Source organism: Apus apus, chromosome 4, assembly GCF_020740795.1.
Source record: "Apus apus isolate bApuApu2 chromosome 4, bApuApu2.pri.cur, whole genome shotgun sequence".
Taxonomy (NCBI): domain Eukaryota; kingdom Metazoa; phylum Chordata; class Aves; order Apodiformes; family Apodidae; genus Apus; species Apus apus.
The window spans coordinates 25543219-25569040 of record NC_067285.1 but is presented as its reverse complement, the minus strand read 5'-3'; the positions used below and the strand labels follow the sequence as shown (position 1 = coordinate 25569040).

Sequence of the window (25822 nt, the reverse complement as noted above, 5' to 3'; positions counted from 1 at the left end):
GATTCCATATATCACATGCAGACAGACAATTGCTCATCAGCAGCACACAAATCCCCAAATCTTGTCAACACAACCATTTATGAATAATTTTGTGGATTCTGGCAGAGAGTTTCTATGGAAAAAAAGCTAAATTACATAAAGAAAGTCATCACTCACATGTGAATCAACCCCAAAAAGCACAGTCTACCAAGAATTAGAAGATACACAGCTTTAATTTCATCATTTCTTTTTACAAACATATTTTTAAGGCACAATCCAAAACCTTAAAACGTGAACTATAGAATCTTTACATAACCACTGCCTTGTGACAGTCACCCTAGTGAAAATGAAATGTGAAACTTTTTCCTTCAAAACAATCAAGGAAAGACAACAACTTGTCAAAACTTCTTTAAAACAGCCTTAACTAGACATGAAAACTCAAGGCCACTCTCCATGTATCATGTAGCAGGCTAGCACAAAAACAACTCTGCACACAACATATATAAAACTTGCATTAAAATAGCACAATGTTTACAAAAAATAAAACCTTAAAGCATCAACTGTGATTTTTGCTCCATAAACCAAACATCTTATATCAGCATAATATAAGCAGAAGAGAAATAATGACCTGTCACTCATGGATTTCTGAGATTACTTTACAGAATCCTAAGCAGATGGCACATAAGCTTGATTTTTTTTTTTTTTTTTGCATTTATTATCTATTATTTTTTGACTGAAGGGAAGATACATGCAATAGTACCTTTAAAAAAATAAATGCTTTAGTAGAAACAGGTCATTATAGATTTACTTGGGAGAAAAAGAGATGCTTTAAAGCAAAAATATATAACCAGCAGCTTTTTAAAGAAAAGCTCAATGCTTCATTTAGTCATTTCCACCACACAACTTGAGTAGGATTTTCCGGTAATCTCCTGAAGTATCTCCCTGAAAAGAGACACAGAAAAAGTCAAGTTGAAGACTTGTGCTTTGAAATAGAAGGGGGAAATAGTATAAGCATCCTAACCAGACATTAGCAACTTATGAGACAAAGGAAGGGCTGGGAAAAAAAAAAAAAAAAAGGAGACATTAACTTATTTTTTTAAAAAATAATTTAAAAGACAGCTACTTAGAAATCTCTTTAATACAAGTACACGGTAAAATCTGCTCCTTCCATAACTGGAACTGAAAGTGTCTCTAGAGAATGTATTTCTTTAGCAAACTGAATTTAGTGCAGTGGTTCAACTATTCACCTCACAACAGTTCTATAAAAAACGCTCACTGAGAAATTGTCTTCTAGCAAAAGGTATGAAAATATGGAAAAATTAATACAGAACTCCTTTTCCTTGCAGTCAATGTGGATATTTTTCCAGGGCTAGCAAGCGATTTTTTTACAGAAATAAGATACAGGCTTTACATGCACATTACTGTGCACACACACGCCTCATATATACTGGAACCAAATTCTCAATAAGTTCAGCCCAGTAAATGGGTGTGGCCTGTTTCTGAACAGCAGAATTATTTTAATGCTAGATCAAAAGAGAAGAAAAAAAGGGGAAAAAAAAAAAGACACAGACTTTTCTGCCAACTCTTCACTGTTTTTTAACCACATATTGGTGGTTACAGGACACGTAACTACTCTAGCAGAAGCACGTAATCACTCCAGAGTTACATACTTGGAAAAAGATTCTGTTAGATGATCCTATGTGGCACATGGGCAGAAAAAATTCATAGTTTCTGACAGAAGACTCACATAAAGACCTTTTGGCACACACTGCCCTTTGCTGTCTTTGCAGGATTCTTCCTGAACACCACCCAGCTTCAGCCCCTCAGTGTCAACAGCAGAAGGAAAAAATAGGGATTTAACAGATTTGGCACCTTCATTACAAGTAAATGAAAGTGCCACCACTCACTCTCCAGCTCTTACTACCCTTCTCAGTGGCCAGGCATGCTCTTGACCATGGCTACAGCTGTTAATAGCAGTAGCAGGATGGATCAACTGCTAAAGAATTTGAAGTTTAGTCTAGATCCAAAATCTTTTACTTTAAAGAGAAAGAGGAAGCAATCTTTTAAAAGTGTGCTAGGAGTTTTAAACTCCTTCAACACACACAAGGCAGGATCACCATTATGACCCATCTGGAGGGTTTCTACAAAAACATCCAGCAACTGGGACAGAGATCAGACTTAAAACCAGGTGCCTGAAACCTCTTCAGACCAATTTCTCTCCCCTTCCTTGTCTGTTGACTTCTTTCTCATCTCTAGCTCATCCAGTCCCCACACAAAAGCAAGAGCTCTCTTCTCTGGCACTTCAGCCTCCACTCTCCTGAGAAACACAGCAAACCAAACACAGCCAGCTACACCCTGTGCAGTTAACTGCAGCTGCTCAGCATAAGGATCCATGTTCTACCAGCAGACAGGATGTCACGGCAGGGAAGATAAAATCTCCAAGTCTTACAGTGATATCTGAGTAGAGGGATCTCCCATACATCCGCTTGTACTCTGCACGTATGTCCAGCAGGTCCACCTCACTGCGTGATACCATGATTCTAATCAGAGTTCTGTCTTTTGTTCCTGCTCCCTGAAACAAGCAAAACAACAATATGTTAATAATGTGTGGAAATGCTGGATGACACAGCTCTGTTAAAAAAACAAAATAATCATCACCCCACAAACGGCCAACCATTTACTAGCATAACACCATTGATTTCAATAAGCTTGAACACAATTTGGCCTATCAGGCTTTATTAAATTAAATTTACTGGTGGGACACTAAAGTAATTTCCCTGCACAAGAACAGTTAGGAAAAAAAAAAGGGGTGTGGGATTGTCAGAGGAACAGGATGTCAGGACAGTTTGATGAATCTAATGGCCTATTTATTTATTTTAGCTAGACCTCCCTACTTAAAAGATATCAATATCAATGAGTCATAAGCAGATTTGTGTTTTACCAAGTGGAGACTTTCTCCTTTTAAGGTATGGTTGTATGCATCTCTTTATTTAGTGGATCTTAGAGTTTTCCAGCCTTTCACAGCAAGGACTGCCTCTTTTTAGTCATCTGACCACTGAAGAATGTAATACTTTCAGCGAAACAGTTCATTACAATGTGTTGTTCAAGCATTTTAAAAAACCCAAACCCACCACAAAAAACACTATAAATGCATCTTGTCACAAGCACCCACCTTCATTGCTTTCTGCAGTCTCTCTGCAAAAAAGGCCGGCGTATTCTTGAGGCACTTAACTGCAAAAAGAAACAGTATTACAGAAATCAGGTATTCATCCTCAACCAGGACTCAGGCATTTTTTTGAACTTAATGTAGATGGTAACATGCTTTAATTTTACATAACCATACACTTGATAAAATGCAGCTTCCACTCCTTCAGTCAGCCACTGAAATGACTTTTACTGCAAGCAGTAGCTTCAAGAAATTTAAATAATCTACTACACTTGACAAGTCCAAGCCAACTTTTCTATTGCTAGAAACCACCCAGCACGAAGCAGTCAGAATGAATCCTTAAGGTCTAATGACCAGATTCTTGCTTACAAAGGGAAAAGACACTATGGGGAAGGGGCAGAAGGCTTGAAGGAACACGTAGGCAGGTGCTCCTGGCTTTCTCCCAGTTTTAGGATTTTTAGGCCACACATCTGCAACGTATGACAAAAACACATCCTGCCCTAATACAAGTTGGGAAGCAATCTATGAAAGAAAATTTACCCTTATTTTAAAGGTAGTTATGCTTTTTTTAGCCATAAAGTATACCAGGACTTTTGAAAAATTCTCAAGATGCCTATTTAGTAATGACTGAACTTTGTATTTGATTAGCTGTGTTCATTAGGAATCTGAAAGAACAAAATCTACATCAAATTACAGCCAGGTTAATACATATAATCAAAGAATCCTCCATCACTCTTCAGAACTAAAATATATATATATATAGATCCTATGCTGGTTAAAGTAAACAATCATGCAATCTGTGGCAAACTACACGGAAAACCAACCACACATTTTTATAGCACAAAACGGTATCTAAGGCAATCACGTAAAATCAATACAGAACAAAAGGAGTAAATCCAAATCCGTGTTTGCAAGGCAACACACGTTCTATAGAGGAAAAAGTACTTTTCTCCACAAGAAAATGCAAATGAGATAGCAATTCACCACACACAATTGTCAATGATACATTTCATAGAGTTCAAAAACAAATGACAAATGAAACGTTTATCACTGTATTTAGCTAAAACAACACAGTTGCACTTTAAGATGTTTGAAGATGTTATTTTAAGTTACCAGTTGTACAATCCAGAAAGCTTTAAAGAAAGCAAAATTAAATATTTTCCATTAGAAACCCCTTTTTTTTTTCCAGAAAATAATGTTCATAGAACAAATGATGCTAACATCAGCGACTGATATATATGAGAGTATATACATATATGAAAACAACAAAACATAACACAATACAAAATCTATTTGATAAAGGAGTTATTCAGTGAATACTAATGATCATTCTTACTCAAAAGGCTGTTGACTTGTCTGCAAGCTACAGCTCCCAGTTCTGAATCTGTACCTGCATGGAGACCTGTCAAGTGACTACAAAGCCCCATAAAGTCAAAGGACTTCCAAACTCTGACAGTACAGTTTATTGACTAAGACTAATTTTTTCTACAAACACTGAGAAATATGTATTTTCTTTCAGTTTTGTTTTGTAACAATGCTTTTTGAGGTGACTAATTCTGAATCCTAAAAAAAGCAAATCTGCAAATGTATCACACCAACAGAGCAGGATCTAGTTTGGGCCAGTAAAATGCCACTATAGTGACAGCTTGCCCAAGTAGAGTGAGAACAATAGTTACATAGTTCATATATGCACAAGACAAGAGTGAAAAAATTATAAGTAATACAAGAAACCGAGATGTAAATAGTCTAATAAGACTAGAGACAAAAGACAAGAGAGACAAAGGTCCAAAATTTTACCTAGAACAAAACATCTGTACTGTGAGGCAACAAAGCACTGGAACAAGCTGCCCAGAGAGGTTGTGAAGTCCCCTTCTCTGGAGATGCTCAGAACGTGCCTGGATGCAGTCCTGAGTAATGTGCTCTAGGTGATCCTCCTTTAGCAGGGAAGTTGGACTATATGATCTCTAGGGGTCCCTTCCAACCCTGACGATTCTGTGATTCCAATTAAAAATCCTGCATAAAAAATTGAAGCTTGTTCCAGCTTTATGGAAACTAATGGCTATCTCTCAAGGGACAAAAACAGACTTGAGGTACGGGTCTTGACTCTTCAGAAGTACTGAAGGCACTTAAAAGCAAAGGCATAACAAAGCTGTGACCACAGAACACATGGAAAAAATAAGTTAAAGATTTTTTTTCTACTAAAAAGAGGTAGAGGTAACTAATCAGAAGGTTAAGGCCTGCATTTTGCTTGATTTCCAAAGCTGCCCCAAATACTCAATTCTTACTGACTTAGCAGTTGGTGTAAGTTCTCATCACTTCTTAAAACAATGCCAAGTGCAGTTAGTAATTCTCTCCCCGCTTTAACATGTGAAATTTAAATTCTGCAGCTGCTTAAAGCAAAAGCTTCAACTGTCATTTTGAGATTAATTGACCTGCTTTACTAACCATAAGTGACTTCACAGAAAGCTCAATGTAAAAGCAGAAAACTGGAATTATTACTAGGAATAACATCCTTAGTTGAAGTCACAGATGAACCCATCTCTGCCACTCATATTGGAACACCAGGAATTAACCTGCTAAGGCACATACCTACTGCCAGCATGCCCTTTTCCAGGTCTCCAGACATTTCACGACATATGCTTTTTTCAATGTCCCGGTTGCACATCCTCTGGTACTCACTGAAGACTGTTAATAGAAGAGAAAGAGTTCAGAAGTCAGCCTCACAAAAAGTGGCACTGGTGCATGCTGGATGGCTTCATTTCAGTCACACTTCTCAACTTGACACTACAGTATATTCACACCAGTTTTAATGTCTCAAAGACTAATATGATGTTATCAAACATATAGTCCATTTATTTGTCATCATGATCCTTCTACCTTGTCCAGTTCTGTCTTTACTTTTAAAGGGTTAGAGCAAGAAACCACTGTGAGGGAATTACTGAAAATTCTTCTAGGAAAACTTTGGGTGTCAATAAAGTCAAGAAAACATTCGTGTTCTCACACACACACCCATCCCTTTCCTCTCCATTTAAGTGCCTCAAAATGTAGCACATCACAAAAGTTCTATGTAGTTACTAAAATATTTCCACCATTACAGACACCAATTCACTAGGGAGTAAAAGGGGAAGGAAAGGATTGCAAGTGCCTTTTGCATACACAAGCATGCAAAACCGAAATAATGTTAGTTTTTCTATTATTTTATCAGAGAAACATTTGAACAAGCATGAACTCTACCTGGTCTGATATTTAAGAAAGATTACCATAGTGTGCAGCTTATGTACCTTTTCTCTCAGCAGAATTCACCCTTCTTTTCATTGAGATATTATTACACCCATTTCACAGACGAAGGAAATTCAGGTACAGAGTGCTGTTGCACATTTTTATCACCACATACAAGAGAACCAAGTTACTGTTTATGTAGAGGACACCATTACCTGCTCTGAGGTGAGCCCTGCTTCTTGCACACAGAATGGCATTGAATTTGGATTCATCGGTTCCTAGACGGTTCTCTCCAGCTGCATAGAGCTCCTAAATACAGAGGGGCATTCACACTTGATTACTCAGAAAAGCAGTCAGGCTGAAGTGCTGAGTTACATATCTGCTTCCTTACAGTCTCTCCTCCTTTCATACTTATTTCTTAGTTTATTTACTGCTGGAAAATGGGAGCAAGCAACAAATAGCAACTAGTTCTAACCTTCCTACGTGCTATACTTAGAGTTTTCCTAGCTTACTGGAGCTCTAGATTACTAAAGAGAGAAAAAAACATTTAAAAAGCACCTGAAAACTGTTCTTCCTAATAGAGCTTATATCCAGCTTTTTTTTCTATGCCTCTACATATGCTCTGGGACATTCTTGTCTTTCAGCTACAATACAATATGTGGAAAGCTAATTACATGTCTTTTTATATGCCAGAAGCATGCTCAGATGATCCAGGGTTTTTTTCTTTTCTATGTGGTAAAATGGAACAAACAAAAGAGGTAACAGAGCAGAAGTTACTATGTCCCAGTGCCTTATTTCCTGCAGCAATTCAAAGTTCCTTAAAAAACATGCAGAGGCTAATGCAGATATTGAATAGATTACCATTTAATCCATACACATATCACCTCAAATCTCTTTGGACAATACTCTTAATGAGCAGCACAATGGAGTCACCCAACACCTGGAAAAGCCAGACAGTTTCTACTGACCTGCACATCCTTTTGTACAAGAGACATGTCAACAGTTGTACTTTCATCTCTGTTTCCCTGAAAGAATTTGAAGATACAAAAGTGTTACTGGTAGGCCTTTTAATTTTTTTTATTATGATGATTTTTAAAACCACACACACATAAGCCCCCAAATCAAAAATTTCAGCAGTCAAGTACCTGAGAAAGTGAAATTAAAAGCCTCTGAAAGTGTCCAGAGGTGTCACTTTTTATTGCTTCCTCCAGAGTTTTCTTAAATTCTAGAAGAGAGAGACAGCTGTGAATCATCATACACACCTGCTCATTTCATAAATTCATATTGTTGGGTCAGTGATTAAGGAAGAAAAAGACAAAAATTTTGAAGGAACTGTAACAAATGTAACCTGCATTATAGACCCTGCTGAGTTCCCGAATATGTTCATTGCTGCGAGAAGCTAGGATTTCAATGAGACAATTTTCATCTGTGCCAATGCCCTAAAACAAAGCACACAGAAAAAACACACTTCAGATTCTCATCTTAATTCTACAACTTAGTATAGAAGAAATGTAATAAAATTATACAACAAAATAAAACTCAGAATATTATCATGTTATAGAAGTCAAAGCAAGAAGTCTAAATGCTACTTACAACACACTTCTGAGACACACATATATATTAAGTATAGAACAGAAAATAATTATGAAGTTGAACTTGAATTTTAAAAGATCCTTCACACCAGAATACAAGCATTTTAAGAACCAATTTTTTTCTACCATTAAATACAAATTTGTTAATTCTTACAGGTCACTTTCACCAATTAATAGATAGCAGTTCCAATTACAATATAGCTAATATTATTCCATCCTACTAGCTACTCTAAAATTGCAGACAAACAGCATGTAAATATACATACTGACTCAGAAATGGAAACATTTCTTTCACCTTCATTTAAGCACTGCCTTGAAATGCAAAGGTTTGACCTGTTTTTATTTTTAAAATCTAAATGTTTATAAAATAGTCTGATTGCTTTAAAGAGAAAGTAGGCAATACATTTTAGAAAAGGTTCAACATAGGCTAGGAAAAAATATTTTTGAGATGTGGGAAAAGATAAAATGCCTGCCCAAAATCTTCATAAACCTAGTTTTCTGGACTGTTCTCAAGCACTGAGCATAAAGTCAGTGGAAACTAAGTTGATCTGCTTTATAATCAGTTCCATCACAGCTCAAAGTAAAAACCCAGCAACAAAGGTGCCCCATGCAGTGGCTGGCTTAGGAGAGAGCCACCTCAGTGGTTTACTCAGGACTATGTAATAAATGAACTGCAGACACTTCTATAACTCAGTTTCTGACTTTTTGCGTGTATTTGTTTATTAATATATTCTTGTTACAACACAAACCTATTCAATAGTCTTCAACCTACGGGAATAACATTTCTCAGTTTTACTATCATACACCTCCAAGAAATGGGGTACAAATCAGTGGCGTGAATATCTGGATGGAATGGAGGGAATACAAATTCAAGCTTTTAAATAACTATAAAAAAATTTAACAGCTCAAGTGTTTGCTCTATCTTATACATTTGTAGCTCCTGCACAAACCTTTATAGCTTCCTTGATTTCATAAGCATCAAACATGACAGGTGTCTTCATCATTGCTAAGATTGTCCTCTCAAAGTTACCCGACAGCTCAGACTTGAGATCCTTGATCAAATCCTAATCAGAAGTGAAAACAAGGAAAAATGCATAAAGACCAAAACTGACAAATGAAAGCACCAAAATTGTGGAATTTAATTAGAACTCTTATGAGCAAGCATCAATAAACGTACTTTAAGTAAAGCTATTCCACTGAACAACACTAAAACCAGCATAATGTAACATGTGTATCTAGGTAATTAAGGTCCAATTAAATTCACTGCACAGACCAGAGTCCAAGTACCCATTTTGCAGAGAAACTGCTTTATATGTTTCATGTGAAACACAGCATAAAGAAACCAGGAGTGGGTTAAAGAAGAACGCTGACCAGGCTATGACCTGTGTACCATCTTCCCCTTAAGCAACTTTGCATCTTTTTTTTTTTTTTTTCCAAACACTGTCTTTTGACTTCCAGTGAAGGAATGTAGGCTCTCTCTCTTCTTCCTTCTCTTCTCATGTATATACCTTTCCATAAGCTGTTTTGAAGGACAGGAGGATCTGCTGCCGTTGCTTGTTTGAACGACTTCCAAGACAATCGATAATCGCCTGCTCATCAGTTCCTGTTTGAGCACACCAAGAGCACAGATGAGCATGCCTGCCAGGGAGGACTCAGCCTTCCCTTTCCATTTGATCATATCTCTTCTAAACCCAACCAAGTGACGTGCATATCCTTAATTAACCTATGGTATCTCCTCTTATATACGACCACAGAACTGAAAGCACTACTTCCAGTCACAGGGACAGTAAGAATACAAAAAAACTCCCCAAAACCGAACTTATTGTGTTGTTCATGCCTATATGCACTTCCAGTAATTCTTCTGATAACTAAGGACAACTACATGTGAACTAGCCCACTCAGTACAGATGTCACAGTGGAGAAAGGTAGTGCTGAATCAAAGCTGCAACTCTACTTTTAACTTCAGTGTAAATCCACACGCTGCTCACCAAATCCCTTCATGGCCTTCCTCAAGACTTCTGCATCCTTCAGGGGGTCAAATCCTGGTGCATCGGTGATTGTGCCTCGGTTTCCATGCTAAAATGAGACCAAGTTGAGTTGTGTATCAGTGGTCATCAGTAAAAGACAGTTTTACTACTTAGGAAGGATGACCACAGTTACCAATTTTCTTTTTTATTAGAAAACTAACAGAAAACTAAAAAAAAACCCACCTTAAACAATTTGTTCATTTCTATAACCAAATTATGAGAAAATGCAAGGTCAATAAGGTTCACTGATATTAAATCTGCTGTTCAATTAGTTGAGGTCTGATGAAACCATATACACAACTGCCAACATGTTAAGTTAGGAAAAGCAATATAATTAAATTTGAATTCACATCAAATCTTTCTTCTGGGATAATGTAGTAAAACAGCATTTGTTTCCAGTCATATGCGCCTATACTGCTTGCATTTGGAAAGGATCCATCTCTCTCTTTAGTTAAAACTATTTTCTTGACTTTGCTTTCAATCGTAGGCTCAGTTTACACTTATACACACAAAGAAAATTTAGAGGAACACATACATGATCATATCTCAAAATAAAAGCATCAAATGCTCTTACTGTTATGGGAGAGACTGCAGGCCCTGTTGCCCCTGGGTAAGAGGGCACAGATGGATTCACAGCTGGGCCTGGTGGAAAACTTGGCATGGGTTGCTGTCCTGGGAAAGTTGCTGGTGGTTGTCCTCCATAGCCCATAGGCTGCTGACCAGGCAGTGTTGTGGGCTGGCCTGGCACAGGGGCACCTGGGTATCCTGGGTAAGCTGGCATTCCTGATGGTGGATTTCCTCCAGGTGGAAGATACCCTCCATAAGAGGGCTGTTGTCCTGATGGAGGTTGCCCAAAGCCACCTGGAGGGATTGGAGCATAGCCCCCAGGTGTTGATGGATACATGCCTTGTGGTACATTTGTCCCTCCAAAGGTCCCTGCCAGGTTGGATGCCTGCAATGACAGCCAATAAAGCAAGAGACAGGAAGGTGTACAAAAAGCTGAGTTTCAATAATATGCTTAACACAATACCACCTCCCTCCTCACCAACACAAATAAGCAGTTCTGTATCTGCAGAAGAACTTTGCAATAATCTATCTTACTAGCTAGTAAGACAGAAAAAAACCCCATGTATTTATTCAGTTGACTCTTGCTTTATTGGAATAATCAGCTGGCATACATCAAGAAGCAGAACCAAGACACACACTTGCTGCTGCATCCATCATTACACACCTCTCACATCAAAGAGTGCCAATAGCCACACACCTCTTATTCTAAAAAATTCTGCCAATTCATTCCACCAACACAAAACTATGCTTATCCCTTTTCTGTCCATGGTTGCCTTTGTGACCACAGCATCATCTGAGTGCAGGGAATTAACTACGGGCAACCTCTGGCTGTTTTATGATGCACTAGGTGCATTAATAGTTTCAACTAGCAAGAGTTCTGGACCCCATTTGGAAAGCCATCTGCAGAAACTGCCACAAAGATACTGTGCTCCACATGCAATAACATCTTCCCATGTCACACGCTCAGACCCTCTTTTACAGAGAAACCAGAAGAACTGACACTTGAATACTGCAATGTCTCAGAAGGTGCTGAGGATATTGCTGTGTGCACGCTAGACAACTTGTGGTACATTTTGACTGCTGGCTGTCAAATCACTTAATTTAATTGTTGCCTCGGAAAGGCATATTTAATGCAAATGTCTCCCTACAAACTCTGCATTCATTATGCAGTGAAACAGATTTCTGAAGACTAAGTTGTCAGAAATGTCATTCACTTCTACGCCAGGCAGGAAAAAGTCACATTTTCTTCAATCAACCTGTTTAACTTTCATCTGTTAAACATCAGGGCTTATAAAAGACAGTTGAGCCAATATTCTTTTCAGGGACAAGTCATCAATATCTCAAACCACACAGTCTTGTCCCTTATTCAAAGTCGCCAAAATCCATATAATGGACAAAATCTGGACTGTGTTTGTTAATGTGCATATATTAACAATGGATACTCAGTGTTTCTAGTCTGCTCCTCTATTCTTCTACACAGCAAAAGCCAAGTTATATTACTTTAATGTCCAGGACACTTGAACTTAGGCTCTTAAATCAACATTAGTCATCTACTTTCCTAAAATAAGGAATAGTTTGCAGTAAGCATTTTCTTCAATAGATTATATTGAATGCTCAACACCTAAACAGACTAGACATAAAGGCACAGAAATCAAGTTATAAACTTCTCAGTGGCGATTCCAGAAACACATCTTTGCTCTTAAGGAACTCAGAGTAAAACACATTAAACAAAAGCAAACGCACCATTCCAGCCATCTGGCTAGGATTGAACTGATTGGCATAGCCAGCCACGTTGTCCAGACCAATTGGAGGTGGATTTGAAGGTGGATTTGAAGGTGGATAGACAGCACCACCCCAAGGACTGCTACCTGAAATAAAACACAGCTGTGCTGAAACAAGAAACTACACCTATTTTAACTTATTCCTTACTACTTACATGTCTAATGTAATGTCTGTTCAAGACTAGCAGTTTGGTAGAAGGAAAATAAACTGGTATCAGTGCAATTATGATATAAAGAGAAGCCTCACTTCATATTTCTAATCACATTAATTATCAAAGAATCTATACATTCTCATTTAAAACAACTCTACACATATTTGAAGGTCAGCAATCACAAGTTAATACTGTAACCACTATATTTTGACTAGATAATAGTTTATCATAAACTACAAAGTTGTCTGGGTATTTCAGGAGGAAGATATTATTGATCCTTTCAGGCTGCTAATTTGAGAGATGTCTACAGAGCATTCAGCACAGTACACTCACAGATACACAAGTAACAAAACTTGGCTGCACACAGCAGTACAGTCTTGTCCACACAGCAGGCTAGCTAAGCCAGAATACTCTGCTGAGAAATAGGATTTATCTTCCCAGCCTAGTTTGGCCTTTCACTGTACAATGTTACACCTGGTACAGCACCCACAATATATAAATCAGAATCCCCAGCCGAGATAAAACTGGACTTAACAAGAGAGCACAGAAAGCTTTGGTGAGTCAAGAAACCCTCTGAAGTCTTGTTCTTTTGTCCATGCCATCCTTCCACTCCAGAAAGGACCACCACTGCCATTTAATGTTTACTTTATTTAAACAACTTACCTGGGGCTGCCGGTGGATATCCACCTGGTGGGGGATAGCCAGGATAATTCATTGCAAAGATCTGAAAAGTATGTGTGACAGTTATTTTCTGTAATGCTTCACTAATTACACCACATAAAATGAACAGACAGCACATTTACAGTGGCCACACTTTGGACATGAACTGCACAAGTCGCGTAGCCTTTTCCCTGCAAAACCTCTTCCCATTGCCTTTTGCTAAACCAATAAACATGGTCAGATATTTAAGCAGTTATAGTCACTCGTCAGACTATTTTTCTCATTAATTCCTGTTACTACTTACTGCTCACTTTGTCTATTATGTTGTTAAGGATGTATTACTTGAAAATGCTCACTTTATTGCTTTATTAAGTTTGCGACCTGCACAGAACAGTTTTACTAATCACAAGTAGAAAATCATCTGACAAACAAGCCATGCCTTCGAATGAGTAATCGTATGAGATGTGTTAGAAGGCATTTAGATGCAAACGTCTGCAAAAGTGCAAGGTCAGAGTAAGCAGCAGCAGAGAGGCAATTCATGCCTACAGCATTGCCATGAAATATGCAGGGTTTACTGAAAGGATAAGATCACTAGAACAAACTGGATCTCTCAAAGCTGATAGTTCCTCTGACAGCACAGAAGTGCACCAAGTCATTAGCTGCCCAAACCAGAAGTGAAGGTTGAAAAGGAAGGACAACTAAATGAAGGACAAAACAAAAATTACATTCTAGAATACAGAAACCCTTATTTTACAACAAGCAACTATCAGGAATAATGGTACAAGTAACTCAGGGAGCTTGTTCCAGAAAAAGAAACCATCCACAATCACTCTTAACTTTTTCAAGGTTATTTTTAGTGACAATTACCAGTCTATTTTTGAACTGCTGTGCAAACACTATCCCCTTCCTTTCTTTATCCTCAAACACTGACTTTTGCATCTGGCTCGTTTTGCTGTGTTTTGGATTTCAGCTGTGGAGTTTTGGGTTGGGTTTGGGGGGTGGAGAAGCTGCTTTAGTGGGATTGTTTTCATTTTGCATAATCATGTTAACTTCCCTTTTGGGTTTGCAAGGCTCTCTGCATAGCAACAGTGGAATGGAAAAACTTCTTAAAAAAAAAGGAAGATACAATTAGGAAATCTTTAACTTATTTAAAATTGTTTGGACTTCATGCTGAATATATGCATTTAAATCTAAAAGGGAGAGAAATGAACAAACAGAAAATGCAACAAAGAGAGCAGACAAAGTTCTAACTCTACCTTACTCCTGCTCCAGTATTTAAGAGCCTAACAGACTCAACAAACAAGAGAACACAGTTCCTCAGCATTTCAAAAAGCCTCTTTACCAATAAACCTGTAAGAGATGTCTTTAACTGGATTTATTTTTTTTTTTCCTGTGCATGCAAATTTAAGTACTGCCTTTCCATTGCTCATTCTCCACCCCCCACAAACAAGTGTGAGGTGGGGTCAAGACCCAGGTATAACAATGACCTCACTATTACCTCCCTTTCCTCTTCCCTGGGTGTAATGGACTTAACAATACACCCAGCTCCACACTTGAAGAAGCCAAGCAGGACCCACAGCTGGAAAACTTGCTGACATTTGACAGAATCAGGATTTAAATTAGTAAACCATCAATCACAAATGGCCATATTTAAATCTTAAAAAAGGTCCAGGAAAGTTAAAGTCACCCACAACCATCACAGCCCAACTTTGCTTATTTAATTGTAAGAACAGATCAGCTAACATGTCACCGTTCATAACCAGATTATATCTGAAGGGTAAAGGCCCACAGAAATTTCTCCATCATATCAGACGCTTATAAGATACTCCTCATAACATGGTAAATGTTTTTCCTGCGTTCCCTTTGGCCTTGGTTTCAAATGAGATCTTTCCCTGCAGTGCTCTCCAGGAGTTTTAAAATAACTTAAATATAAAGGCTCTCGAAAGCATTTATTTTACCACTTCCACACGGGGCAAATGTCATTTTACAGGGCAATGTAAAGAAAAACCTAAATGTTCAAACAGGTTCCTGAATGGTTTTTGAAAGCTCAAAATAACATCACCACCTACAAAACAGTCACTCTCCTAAAGAGAGCCTGCTGTAAGACATAGCTTCCTTTATCAGATTGGCTGCTACAGCTGAAAAGACAACAAGCTTTTGATTATACAAGCACTTCTCTCTCAATGACTAAGCTTTATGTAATTTTTCATTCCATATGCAAATACAGTGTAAAAGACCTTCAGCACCAAATGTGGCATACAAGACAATTACTGAGCAATATACAAAGGGAGTGCAAACTGTACACAGGGCAGTCAGCAGAGAGAACAAACTCAATTTCTGGGTGTGCCTAGTGCATATCCTGCATTAATATTTGGGTCCTATCTGTTTTCCCTTTTAATCATAGAATCACAGAACTATTCAGGTTGGAAAAGACCCTTGGGATCACTGAGTCCAACCATCATCCCTACTCTACAAAGTTCTGCCCTAAACCATATCCACCAACACCACATTCAAACGACCCTTCAACACATCCAGGGATGGTGACTCAACCACCTCCCTGGGCAGCCTATTCCAGGGTCTAACCCCTCTTTCTGTGAAAAAAAAAAATTCCTAATGTCCACTCTAAACCTACTCTGCTGCAGCTTGAAGCCATTCTCTCTTGTTCTGTGTCTAGTTACCTGTGAAAAGAGACCAGCACCAAGCTCTCTACAGTGACCTTTCAGGTAGTTGTAGAGACTGATGAGGTTTCCCCTCAGCCTCCTCTGTCTCAAACTAAACATTCCCAGCTCCTTCAAGTGCTCTTCATAAGATTTATTCTCTAGGCCCTTCACCAGCTCTGTTGCCCTCCTCTGTACTTGCTCCAGCACCTCGAGATCTCTCTTGAATTGAGGTGCTCAAAACAGTGCTGAGTACAGGGGGACAACCACCTCGCTGCTTCTGCTGGTCACACTACTTCTAATACAAGCCAGGATACCATTGGCTCTCTTGCCCAGCTGGGCACACTGCTGGCTCATATTCAGCCGCTTGTCAATTAGAACCCCCAGGTGCTTTTCTGCCAGACACTTTCCAGCCACACTTCCCCAAGCCTGGAGCATTGCCTGGGGTTGTTGTGGACCAAGTGCAGGACCTGGTACTTGGCCTTGTTGAAGCCCAGACGATTAATATTAGCCCATACCATAATGCTAAGCCCTAATACCATAAGCCCATACCATAATGCTAAGCTAAATTTTGGGGAAAAGTCTCTGATGGTCATCCCCGGAGTTCAGCAAAATAATGAGTTTTTACTTCTGACTTTTCACTGATGCTAAATACTCACAAAGAGCATAAGGGTATGGCAGCAGCTGCATGGGGCCTTTCTCAGTGCTCTAGAGAGACAGTAATCCAGCACAAACAAAAGCCACTGCACTTCACTGAAACTTTACAGAACATGATAAAGCCAAACACGTTAATGAAGTAGATGCAGATTCAGATTATAAAACCCATCCAATCAGCACTTACAAGATACTGCTACCCCAAAGGAAAAACAACTGCTAGAGGCAATGCCTGCTGCTACCCATACAAGGACTTTTAAAATCTCAAGCTCATGAGACCAAAAAGCAAAAAATCAACATTTCTGAAGAGAACTGAAAGCAGAACACATTCTCCTTCTCTGCTGGAAAAAGGGCAAGCAGGTTCCTCCCTTCTGGCACTTGGCCATGCTCCTACCAGCCTGCACACAGGCATGCTGGATTGCTGGAGGAAGCTGCCAAGCCCTGGCCCCACTGCTGCCTCCAGGCAGGGATGGGTGCATAGGAGGGGAGAGGGGCCAGCAACAAATAAAACTGGAAAGAAAATCAAGGGAAAACAGTCTGGCACTTCAGAGCCTTGCTATACCAGTAATTGGCTTTACCTAATAAAATATGGCCATTATACTAAAACACAAAATAAACAATTATTACTCAGATCATTCAAAAAGCAAACAAAATAACCCCACAACCCAGATCCTTAGTATGCACAATACTTATTAGTCAAAGTGGACAATTTTTATGTACAAATTATTACAGCATTTAAATTATTTTTTCTTCCTCTCCATGTGCAACCATAATTAATTTTTATGTATATGTTTTACTTTAGCTTCACGTGTAAATACAATAATGACAGGAAAAGAAAACTCAAAAAAACCCTATAAAGCTTTACTGAAAATGTATCTTAAGGGAAAAAAGCTTGGGGAGGAACATTTTGTGCTGGAAGATGGGGAGCAAATGGATAGGTGCTTTACATAGTGGGGTTGTTTGCTTGCTTTTAATCCTATGTAGAACATTCCTTTCAAATTGAAAAAGAAATTAAAAGATCTTTTTGGCAATTAAAGCTGAGGTTGAGAAATAATGGCCAACTTCATTAGCAATCTGAATAAAACGTTACCATACATAGAAAAATGTTTCACTTGCTTCTTTCAAACACTGCATTTATACAGGATTTTCCAGGGGGAATTTTTCCCATACTGGTTGGATTCCAGGCAAACTAGATCCACAAACACACAACTTCTCACATTCAGCAACTTCCCTGATCACCACCTTTTCTGAACTTGAGTCTCTGTTGGCCATTTCTCTAACTTAGCAAATATCTACCCCTTGAAGCTAACCTTCCCCATCATTCCCAGAGCTGTCTCCACTTCATCTTCCAAATACACCTTCTCCAATCTCTTCTGCTACCTCTACAACACCTTACTAAAATTTTAACTTATGAGTGACAGTTGCCTGCTGACAATAAAGTAGTGACGTAGGCCACAGAACATAAGATGTCAAAGTCCACCCTGCTATACAAATACTGTGTGGGAGGATACAGGAACAGCAAGGTCTGTGTTTGCTCATAAAAGAAGTGCATAAGATGAGGAAAAAAATCCAAATAACAAAACCACACACGGAAACTGGGAGTGCCTTGAAGAAAATACAGAACTAATACTGTTCGTGTTCACCCTGGAAGTCCACCTCAAAACTCTACATAAATACCTGAAGTTTTACTCCTGCAGTGGACACTGCTAACTTGCTTCACAGTGCAAGCCATGAACTGCTCAGATTCTTGAGCATTTTCTTGCTCCTCTGGCAAAGCTAAGAGGGAACAGACCTGTTCATAAGATTGAATCTGTGATATACTTTCAACTGCAATCTGGAAAATCTTGTGGTGCTCCTCTAAGCCACAGCACAGCAGAAAAGCACCACAACTGGAGATTTTAAAAACAAAAATGCAAATTACATAAGTGACGTGCATGAAGAACAACACTTTAAGGCTGCCAGAAAACTTGTGTTTCAAGGTGAAACAGAAATAAGCTAGCAACTGCATTCATGCCCATTCCTGGAATTTATTTAGTGACTGCTGTTCAGGCCAAGGTCCAATAAAGTGAGGGCAAAAAAGGATGAAAAGACCATGACCTATACTTGTTCAAAATAATTTGTTTAATTATGTCCCTTTCCCAGGGAACACTGAGGAAAGTTAAACCCTTGGCCTTTACTCCTCCTTCAGGTTAATTACCAGGATGTAGTATAAAAGGCTGCCTAAAGCCATAAATTACAGAACCTGCTCCAAGACTGATCCCTCATTATGAAACTAGCAGAACAGAGTTTGTCATCTGAAAATATACTTTGGATTCTAATCTCAGGTGAGCTAGGACATCCACTTCCATGCTACTGCAAGACAAGGATGAGCCACAGTCAGCAACATACTAGCTAACTGGTATTTTACCAGCCTGAGCAAAATTTATCTTTGACTTGAACACGACAGCATGGAAGTTGTTCTCTTCTGTACTAGAAGTAATATTACTCATCCTGACATAAAAAGCCCTGTGATTCGGTTTTCCATTAAGTCTTCTGTGTCTGTGACTCCCTGTCTAGCCTTCCTTTCACTACAAAAATCCCCTAATGTAGTAGAATGGATTCCTTTTCCAACAAGGCTTATTGTAGCCGAGATCATGTCAGCCAAAACTCAGGAAGCCTCTTTTACACAGAACTTATCACTCACAGTTTGCCTTTAGGAGCCTTTTCCCTCTTCATCCAAAATGCTTATTTAAATGTACTAGCTTATCACCTATTTCCTAACAAAATATTATTCCTTTAAAAAACAAACTAAAAAAAAAACCAACAGAGACACAACTCTGAATAGATGGCAAAACACAAATTAAAAAAAATGAGTTTTTTAAAACTGTCACTGCCAACTGCTTTCTAGTAATTATGAGCCAGGAACACTGCCCTTTTTTGTGATCCTTCTAATTCAATAACACCACTATTATTAATACATAAATAATTTATTTGAAGGTAGTATAGCATTTTTTTACCACACTTGGCAAGGGGGAAAGTATCAGAAAGGTAGCACTGACAAGCTACAGTGAACAAAGGAGTAGAAGAGAGGCGCTTTGTCCAACTAAGAGCAGCTGAATGTTAAGATAGACTCACAAGCTGCAACCCAGATGTATAAATGTTAAATAATAACATCCCTAAAGCTGGTAGTTTTCTGTGACAGAAGCAAAAACCAGGATATTACAGTTGTACTATTGCAGGGGATGCTAATGAGGTGACTGTGTCATGAATTCTAGACAAAAATGCAAATATTCACACTGCAATTCTCAGATCTCTAGCAATGAGAAGTTAAACCTTAAACCCACTGCTCCTAATTTAAATTACATATATTAGCCTGCTTCAAATATTTTATTGCTGTTAAAAACTTCTTGAAGAGTTGTTTAAACAGTGTTAGAAACACTTCATGCAAGAAATGTGAAAAAACATATGACCAAAGTAAGATCCTCCTGAATAGTTAAACAATTGCTTTGATGGTCCTGCACTAGTACAAGTTTGGTATTTCATAGAATAATTTCAGTTAGAAGGTAGCTCTAGGATCACCTAGCCCACAAGCAATTTCCCAGATGACTCACTCTGATCTATAACTAGTACCTTCTGTTGTTAGCTTTTATTGGCTAGTGAGACAGCAAAACAAAAATGACACCACATTCAACTAAGACCTCAGAAGCCTGCAAAGGATAATTCTGATATAACAGGCAACTCAGCCGCTTCAGGAAAAATTTCTTTCAACACCTAGTAACAATAAACAGCATCTCTTGTGCCACAGGAGCAATCAGGGACCAAAAGCTCCATTAACCAGGCCCTTTATGATGAGAGAGGCTGGTTGCTGCTTGAGCATACTCTCCTCCCACTGCTGTACCTCCTCGACAACTGAAGACCCACATCCTTCACAGAGGGTCCATTTTAAATGGGCAAGTAGGCTAACATCACCTCCTAGGTGCCAGCAGAGCTGGCACTGGCCAGGGATGGCTGTGTAATGCTGCTCATCAGCACTGAACCACACAGACAGCAAGTGGCTGAACAGAAAAAAAAACATACTTCTGTGCTTGGTTTTATGGACCTTTGTCTTGGGAGTCCAAACAGCAGACAGTGGGGGAGAGGGGAAAAGGCAGCATAACATTACCCGTCAGTGGTAGCACTTCATCATTGCCAAGATCCTGTTTATGCAGCTAAACATATATTCTTCCAGCATATGGTTTCATGCAGCATTAGTGAATTTCCTGGGAAGATCACAGACCTCTTTGTGTTTACATATCCATCTCTCTATATGCTCAAGTCAACAAATTCCAAAGAACTGAACTGAGCTGCATGGGCTATTGAGATGTATGTGCATCAAAAACATGAGGTAATTCCAGGAGGTCAGTTTCGCTTTGGCTTCTTGCTCTGCCCTTATCCAAGTGTCTCCTTTTGTTGTACATTCTTGTAGTGTTCTCTTTGGAATATTTACAATACAGAGAATTAATAGATATACAACAACACAGATAAAGACACTTATCTAACAACACAACAAGCAAGAAATAACACCAGAATAGGTTTATGAAATGCTTAAAGAAATAATAGAATGAAGTTGCTCTATTTCAAACTCATGATTTGTCATATAATTTGTTGCAAAACTAGTCATGCTATAAATAGTCTGAATCATGTTGTCAACTGACTAGCACCTTGGGGATTTATACTAATCTATTTTAAGGTCTACCATGCAAAAACAAATTTTTGCATCATCAGTACAAGTCAGAGTAGAGACTCACTACTCCATCTCATGAAGGATACTAAAAATCCTACAGAACTAAAGCAGTAGTGTCGTGTTCAGCACTCTAAAACAATTACTAGGAAAACACCTATTTGTTCATTTTACACCACCAATTTGTAATTAGGTTGTGGTGGAGCCTGAAGTGCAGAGCTGGGAAGTGGCCCTGCTAGGAAAGAGGAAGGCTTCAGCATTCCCCAGCCCTGCGAGGCAACAGGAACAACGTTGCCAGTACTTCCTGAATTTCACTGTTAGGGCTGCAGAAGCAGCGAAGCAACACCGAGCTGCCACAGCGACAACTGCACAAAGAAAGGCTCACTGACAGGACCTGCGGGGACAGCAGTTAAAAATGTATGGACATACTTTATGCTATGCACACCATCTCTGTACTCTGCACCAGGCCTTGGGACTCTCCAGCTGAAAAACAGGTTGCAAATACGAGTCTGAAAATATGTTAACTTTCTCTTAAAGGTGCTGGCTTTCATGCTTTCTGACCCTGAAGAGATTACACACACAGCTGTCCAGCAACACTAGCAAGGTTATTCCTTATCAGTGAGCAAATGGACATGCTTTGTTCATTCCTGACTTTATACTAATTTTCAGCTGGTTAATTAAATCTTTACAGAACCAATTTAGTTAAGTAAACCAGAGCACCAGGAATTTCACAACAACCAGAAACAAGCAAAGTTAAAGGAAAGCAAAACTATGACCTTCAAATCTAGTCTGCATGTGGGATCAGCAAACTTTAGACATTTAAAGCTTATTACTGAAAAAGAAAGGTTCCCCCCCAAAATCCTAACATTTGTAAAATACACTTATTCTTCTAGGTAATGGAAAACTGAGTATTTTCAAAACACTGCCAAGTGCAACCAATAACCAGTTATTTAGACTATAGATAGGTGCAATGTTTACAGAATGAGTATAGTTTTCCAAACTTAAGTTGCTCGCTATACCAATAATAAAAGGCACATTGACACTGTCTGCTTTAGGCAACTTAAGCACCTAATTTAGAGTAACTTTTTAGGCCAACGTATAGAAAGCTAACATACTTTCCTATTGAAGCAAAAGGTCTTTGGGAATGTGGCTTAGGACCCTCAAAGAAAACCCCAATCATGCTTCGTGGCAATTAAAAAAACCCAACCTTTTAACTTACCCGATTAACAACTAAGGCAGTATCTTCTCTCTCAAACAGACAATGCATAAGAAAAAAAGGAAGCAATGTCTCAGGACTTCTTTCCACTTACTTGCATACCTTAGAAAAGATTATTGCTACCAATCAGACAGCACAGAGATGCTCTGGGCTGTACAGTGAACAGCCAGGTAGTGGGACTATGGGGGGTTGTCTTTGTTCTTAAAAGCAAAACAAACAAAGAAAACAAAAAACAACACCACAAAGCCTATTCCACTTAAAGTTTCTACAATCTAATGATTACCACCAGTCCACTCTCAACATCTGTGACAGCTGAGTAGTATGGATACAATTTCACACATACACACAAAAAAACAGCTGCTAAGCATAGGCAGGATTTGTTGGGGTCATCAGAAGCACATAATAAAATTTCTCCTGAAAGGACATAATCAAGTACCCACTCCGACCTGCAAGTGCCTCCAGGCTTGCCCCAGCCAGGATGTAATTTTCTATCAAGATTTTGTAGTGAGGTTTGATAAAATCTGGAATAAACATGGAACAACAATAGAGGTAATATACTCTGAATACTTACCACACCCTTTGGTTTAATAATCTACCACTTGCAGTACTGCATTACATTCTTCCCAGCTTGGGGAACTGCCTGGAGGAAATTTAGTATTTACACACACCTGCTTTCAAGTAAATTGGCAACAGCAAAAGCAAAGGAACCACTTCAGCTTCTGCACACGACAACAACACAAGTTTCAAATCGATGAAAGTGTTGCTCACAGGGGCATAAACAGGCAGCCTTTTGCTACTTTCTTCAAAAGCAACTCAAAACAAAAACAAGTCCCGTCCTCAATTCCAACAGTTTACATAATACAATTCAAAGTATATCTATTAAGAAACATATGCTTCAAAGTAGCAGATATAAATGTATGAAACAAACATGACAAATTACATTGTGCTGTTACTTTGTTGCATACTTGAGAACTCAAGGTAAGCCTTTAACTGCAATTACACAGAGCCTTGGCTAAAAATAAATGAAACTTTGATTTGCTTAAAAGCCCTGCTATTTCTGTAGCCGCCATTAAACACCCTGGTCTTTTTTATTACATCTCTGCTTTAACTCCGCTTTTTATTATCCCTAGATCACTACCACAGAATTAAGATAGGCTCTACCTTAGCTCTGGTTATGTTATTGAACAGATCCCATGGATGTTAATCTAAAACTTCCTAGAGGTCTAGGAAACAGCATCTCCTGCAGCCTTCAAACCAGATAGACTTCTCGGCTTGACTTTCTGTAGTTGCTAAGATTATGTTTTTTAAGTCATTATCTACTACCACAGTGTTTACTTTTTTTTTTCTTTGATACACAGTATTGACTACATAGATATCTCCGTCCTACTGTACTTGCTTTTTATCTTTTAGTGACTTTTGACATTTCACAAGTTTCCACTCTGACAATTCCAATACAAGAGAACAAGCTAAAGAAGTGACGTAGTATATGAATGACTACTCCAGAAACTGTACTCCAGATTCAGAGGTTTTGGTTTCTAACCTCATATGTCAGGCAAGAGAAAAGTATGTAAATATCATTGCTGACATAAACATAAAATCATTAGGTCCTTAAAAACCCTTGCTGATTCTTTATTATATATGGTACACTGTTTTATATATGTTGCTTCAGAGGCAGGGTGAAGGAAGTCACACGAGTAGCTACAGAGTCACTTTCAGGAAGAAAAAATTCAGCAGAAATGTGGTGGGGGCCAGGCTACAGGCAAAACTGAAAGCAATGCCCGGTACAAGCTATCTGCTGCATCAGTGGGAGGAGAGTGGTCCGCATGACTCTTACAGCATGTCTAAAAACAGGAAATTATTACAAATAGCTTCGGAAAGCTCTTCTGCACTCGAGCTTGATAGCAGCCAGACACTAGCGCTGGTGTCACCGTTTCTGGTGTTACCGCAGGCGCCCCAGTGCAGCACTGACCCACTCAGCAGAGAACTCTGTGCTGGAGGGCTGTCAGGGAACAACCCTGCCACCTCCTACAGCAGCCAGGCTTTTACATGCATTTAAACCTAACCAGCTCCTTCATCAAAAGACATTTCACCAGCACTTTTCCCTCTTGTCAGCCTGTTTTCTCTCCACACCTTCACCTTAGTCTTTCTGCCCCAATGCATCTGTCCCCATTTTTGGCTGAGGTGTTTTCCATACTTCTGTCCCTCCCTTCCAAAGCTAACTTCTACAAGTGCTCCTCCGTATCAGGAAGGAGTTTGCAGGAAGTACTACTTATCTGATAAACAAGGAAAAACTTTCCCAAGAAGATACTTCCCACTGCTCAGCCTCTCCCTCCAGAAACAGGCTGCATACAGGAACTCTGTTTTCTGGAAACTGAGGGGTTTATGCCGTTTTCTGCCTTACATGTGGCCAAGGTATAGCAAGAGTTTAAAAACTTTCGATTTTAAAACACTTTAAGTACATGTAGCACAAGTTAAAAAAAAAAAAAAAATATATATATAAAATTTAAAAAACATTACAAGCAGTTGGTAGAAAGGGATGTTTGGCAATAAAAGGCGTTGTGTAACGGCTCTGACAAGACTACCATCTTAAGCTTTGCAAGAGCAAATTTCCTCTGAAACCACCTCATTTGCCTAAGAAACAAGAGCAGCTTTCTACGAAGTGCGGAGCTGCCGCGGGACACGATGTTCCCCGGCACCAGCCCCAGTCCTGGTGCCTGCCACCCCGAGGACCTGCCGGGGCGGACACCCGGTTCCCCGGCACCCGGAGGACACCGACCCGTCCCAAAGCCCCCCGGAACAGGGCGGCCCTCGCCCCTCTCCCCCAGGCCCGTCCCGGGGCTCGCTCCTACCGCTGGTCCTCGGGAGCCGCCGCCCCTCCTGACAGCTCGGTCACCCTGCGAGGCGGTGGCAGGAGGAGGAGCCGCCGCAGACGCTGCTCCTTCCTTCCGCCCGCCCCGCCGCCGGCCTCGGGAGAGCCGGGGCGGGGACAAGGCTGCCGCGCCCGGGCGGTGGAAAAGCCGAGGGCTGCGGGGCTCGGCAGGGCCGCCCCGCCCTCTGCGGCAGCTGGACCGGCCCCGGGGCAGGGCGGACGCGGTGCCCGGGGGTTCCGCGGCGCCTGCGTCGGCTGCGGGACGCCCCGGGCAGGGCAGTCTCGGCTGCGGCCAAAGGGTGAAAACAAGTTGGCGAGTTCCACAGAACAGGTTTGACTAAAAGGCGATTTCCAGTGAGACATCCGTGTCATAAAAAGCAAACCACCAGGAAAAAAGTGACCGCACCCAGTACGCGGGCCGCCTGGGCTTTCCGCAGGGGCACATGGTCTCCTGAGGGACCGGGTGACAGGGACACAGCCAAACCAAGCCACCGAAGCTACGGTCACAGTCAAGGCTGTGGGCACTCACTGTAGCGTCAGAATTAAACTGATTGCTTTGACGGGAATGCAGACAGACATGTCGG

General features: G+C 39.8%; 1 protein-coding gene across 2 annotated transcripts; it reads right to left on the bottom strand.

The window, feature by feature from the left end:
- Positions 1 to 193: 193 nt before the first annotated feature.
- ANXA11 (annexin A11) lies at positions 194 to 25354 on the bottom strand. 2 transcript variants are annotated; one of them, XM_051617540.1, is made up of 15 exons: positions 25219 to 25354; positions 13147 to 13207; positions 12294 to 12418; positions 10558 to 10935; positions 9945 to 10032; positions 9465 to 9559; positions 8907 to 9020; positions 7713 to 7803; positions 7510 to 7589; positions 7333 to 7389; positions 6580 to 6673; positions 5735 to 5830; positions 3152 to 3210; positions 2429 to 2551; positions 194 to 921 (listed from the first exon to the last, which is right to left on the bottom strand). In XM_051617540.1, the coding sequence occupies exons 2-15, from the start codon at positions 13196 to 13198 to the stop codon at positions 862 to 864; spliced, it is 1512 nt and encodes a 503-aa protein (XP_051473500.1). In that variant the 5' UTR covers positions 13199 to 13207; positions 25219 to 25354; the 3' UTR covers positions 194 to 861. The 2 variants fall into 2 exon arrangements, with proteins under 2 accessions (XP_051473500.1, XP_051473499.1); XM_051617539.1 differs by lacking the exon at positions 25219 to 25354 and adding an exon at positions 21583 to 21622.
- Positions 25355 to 25822: the final 468 nt, after the last annotated feature.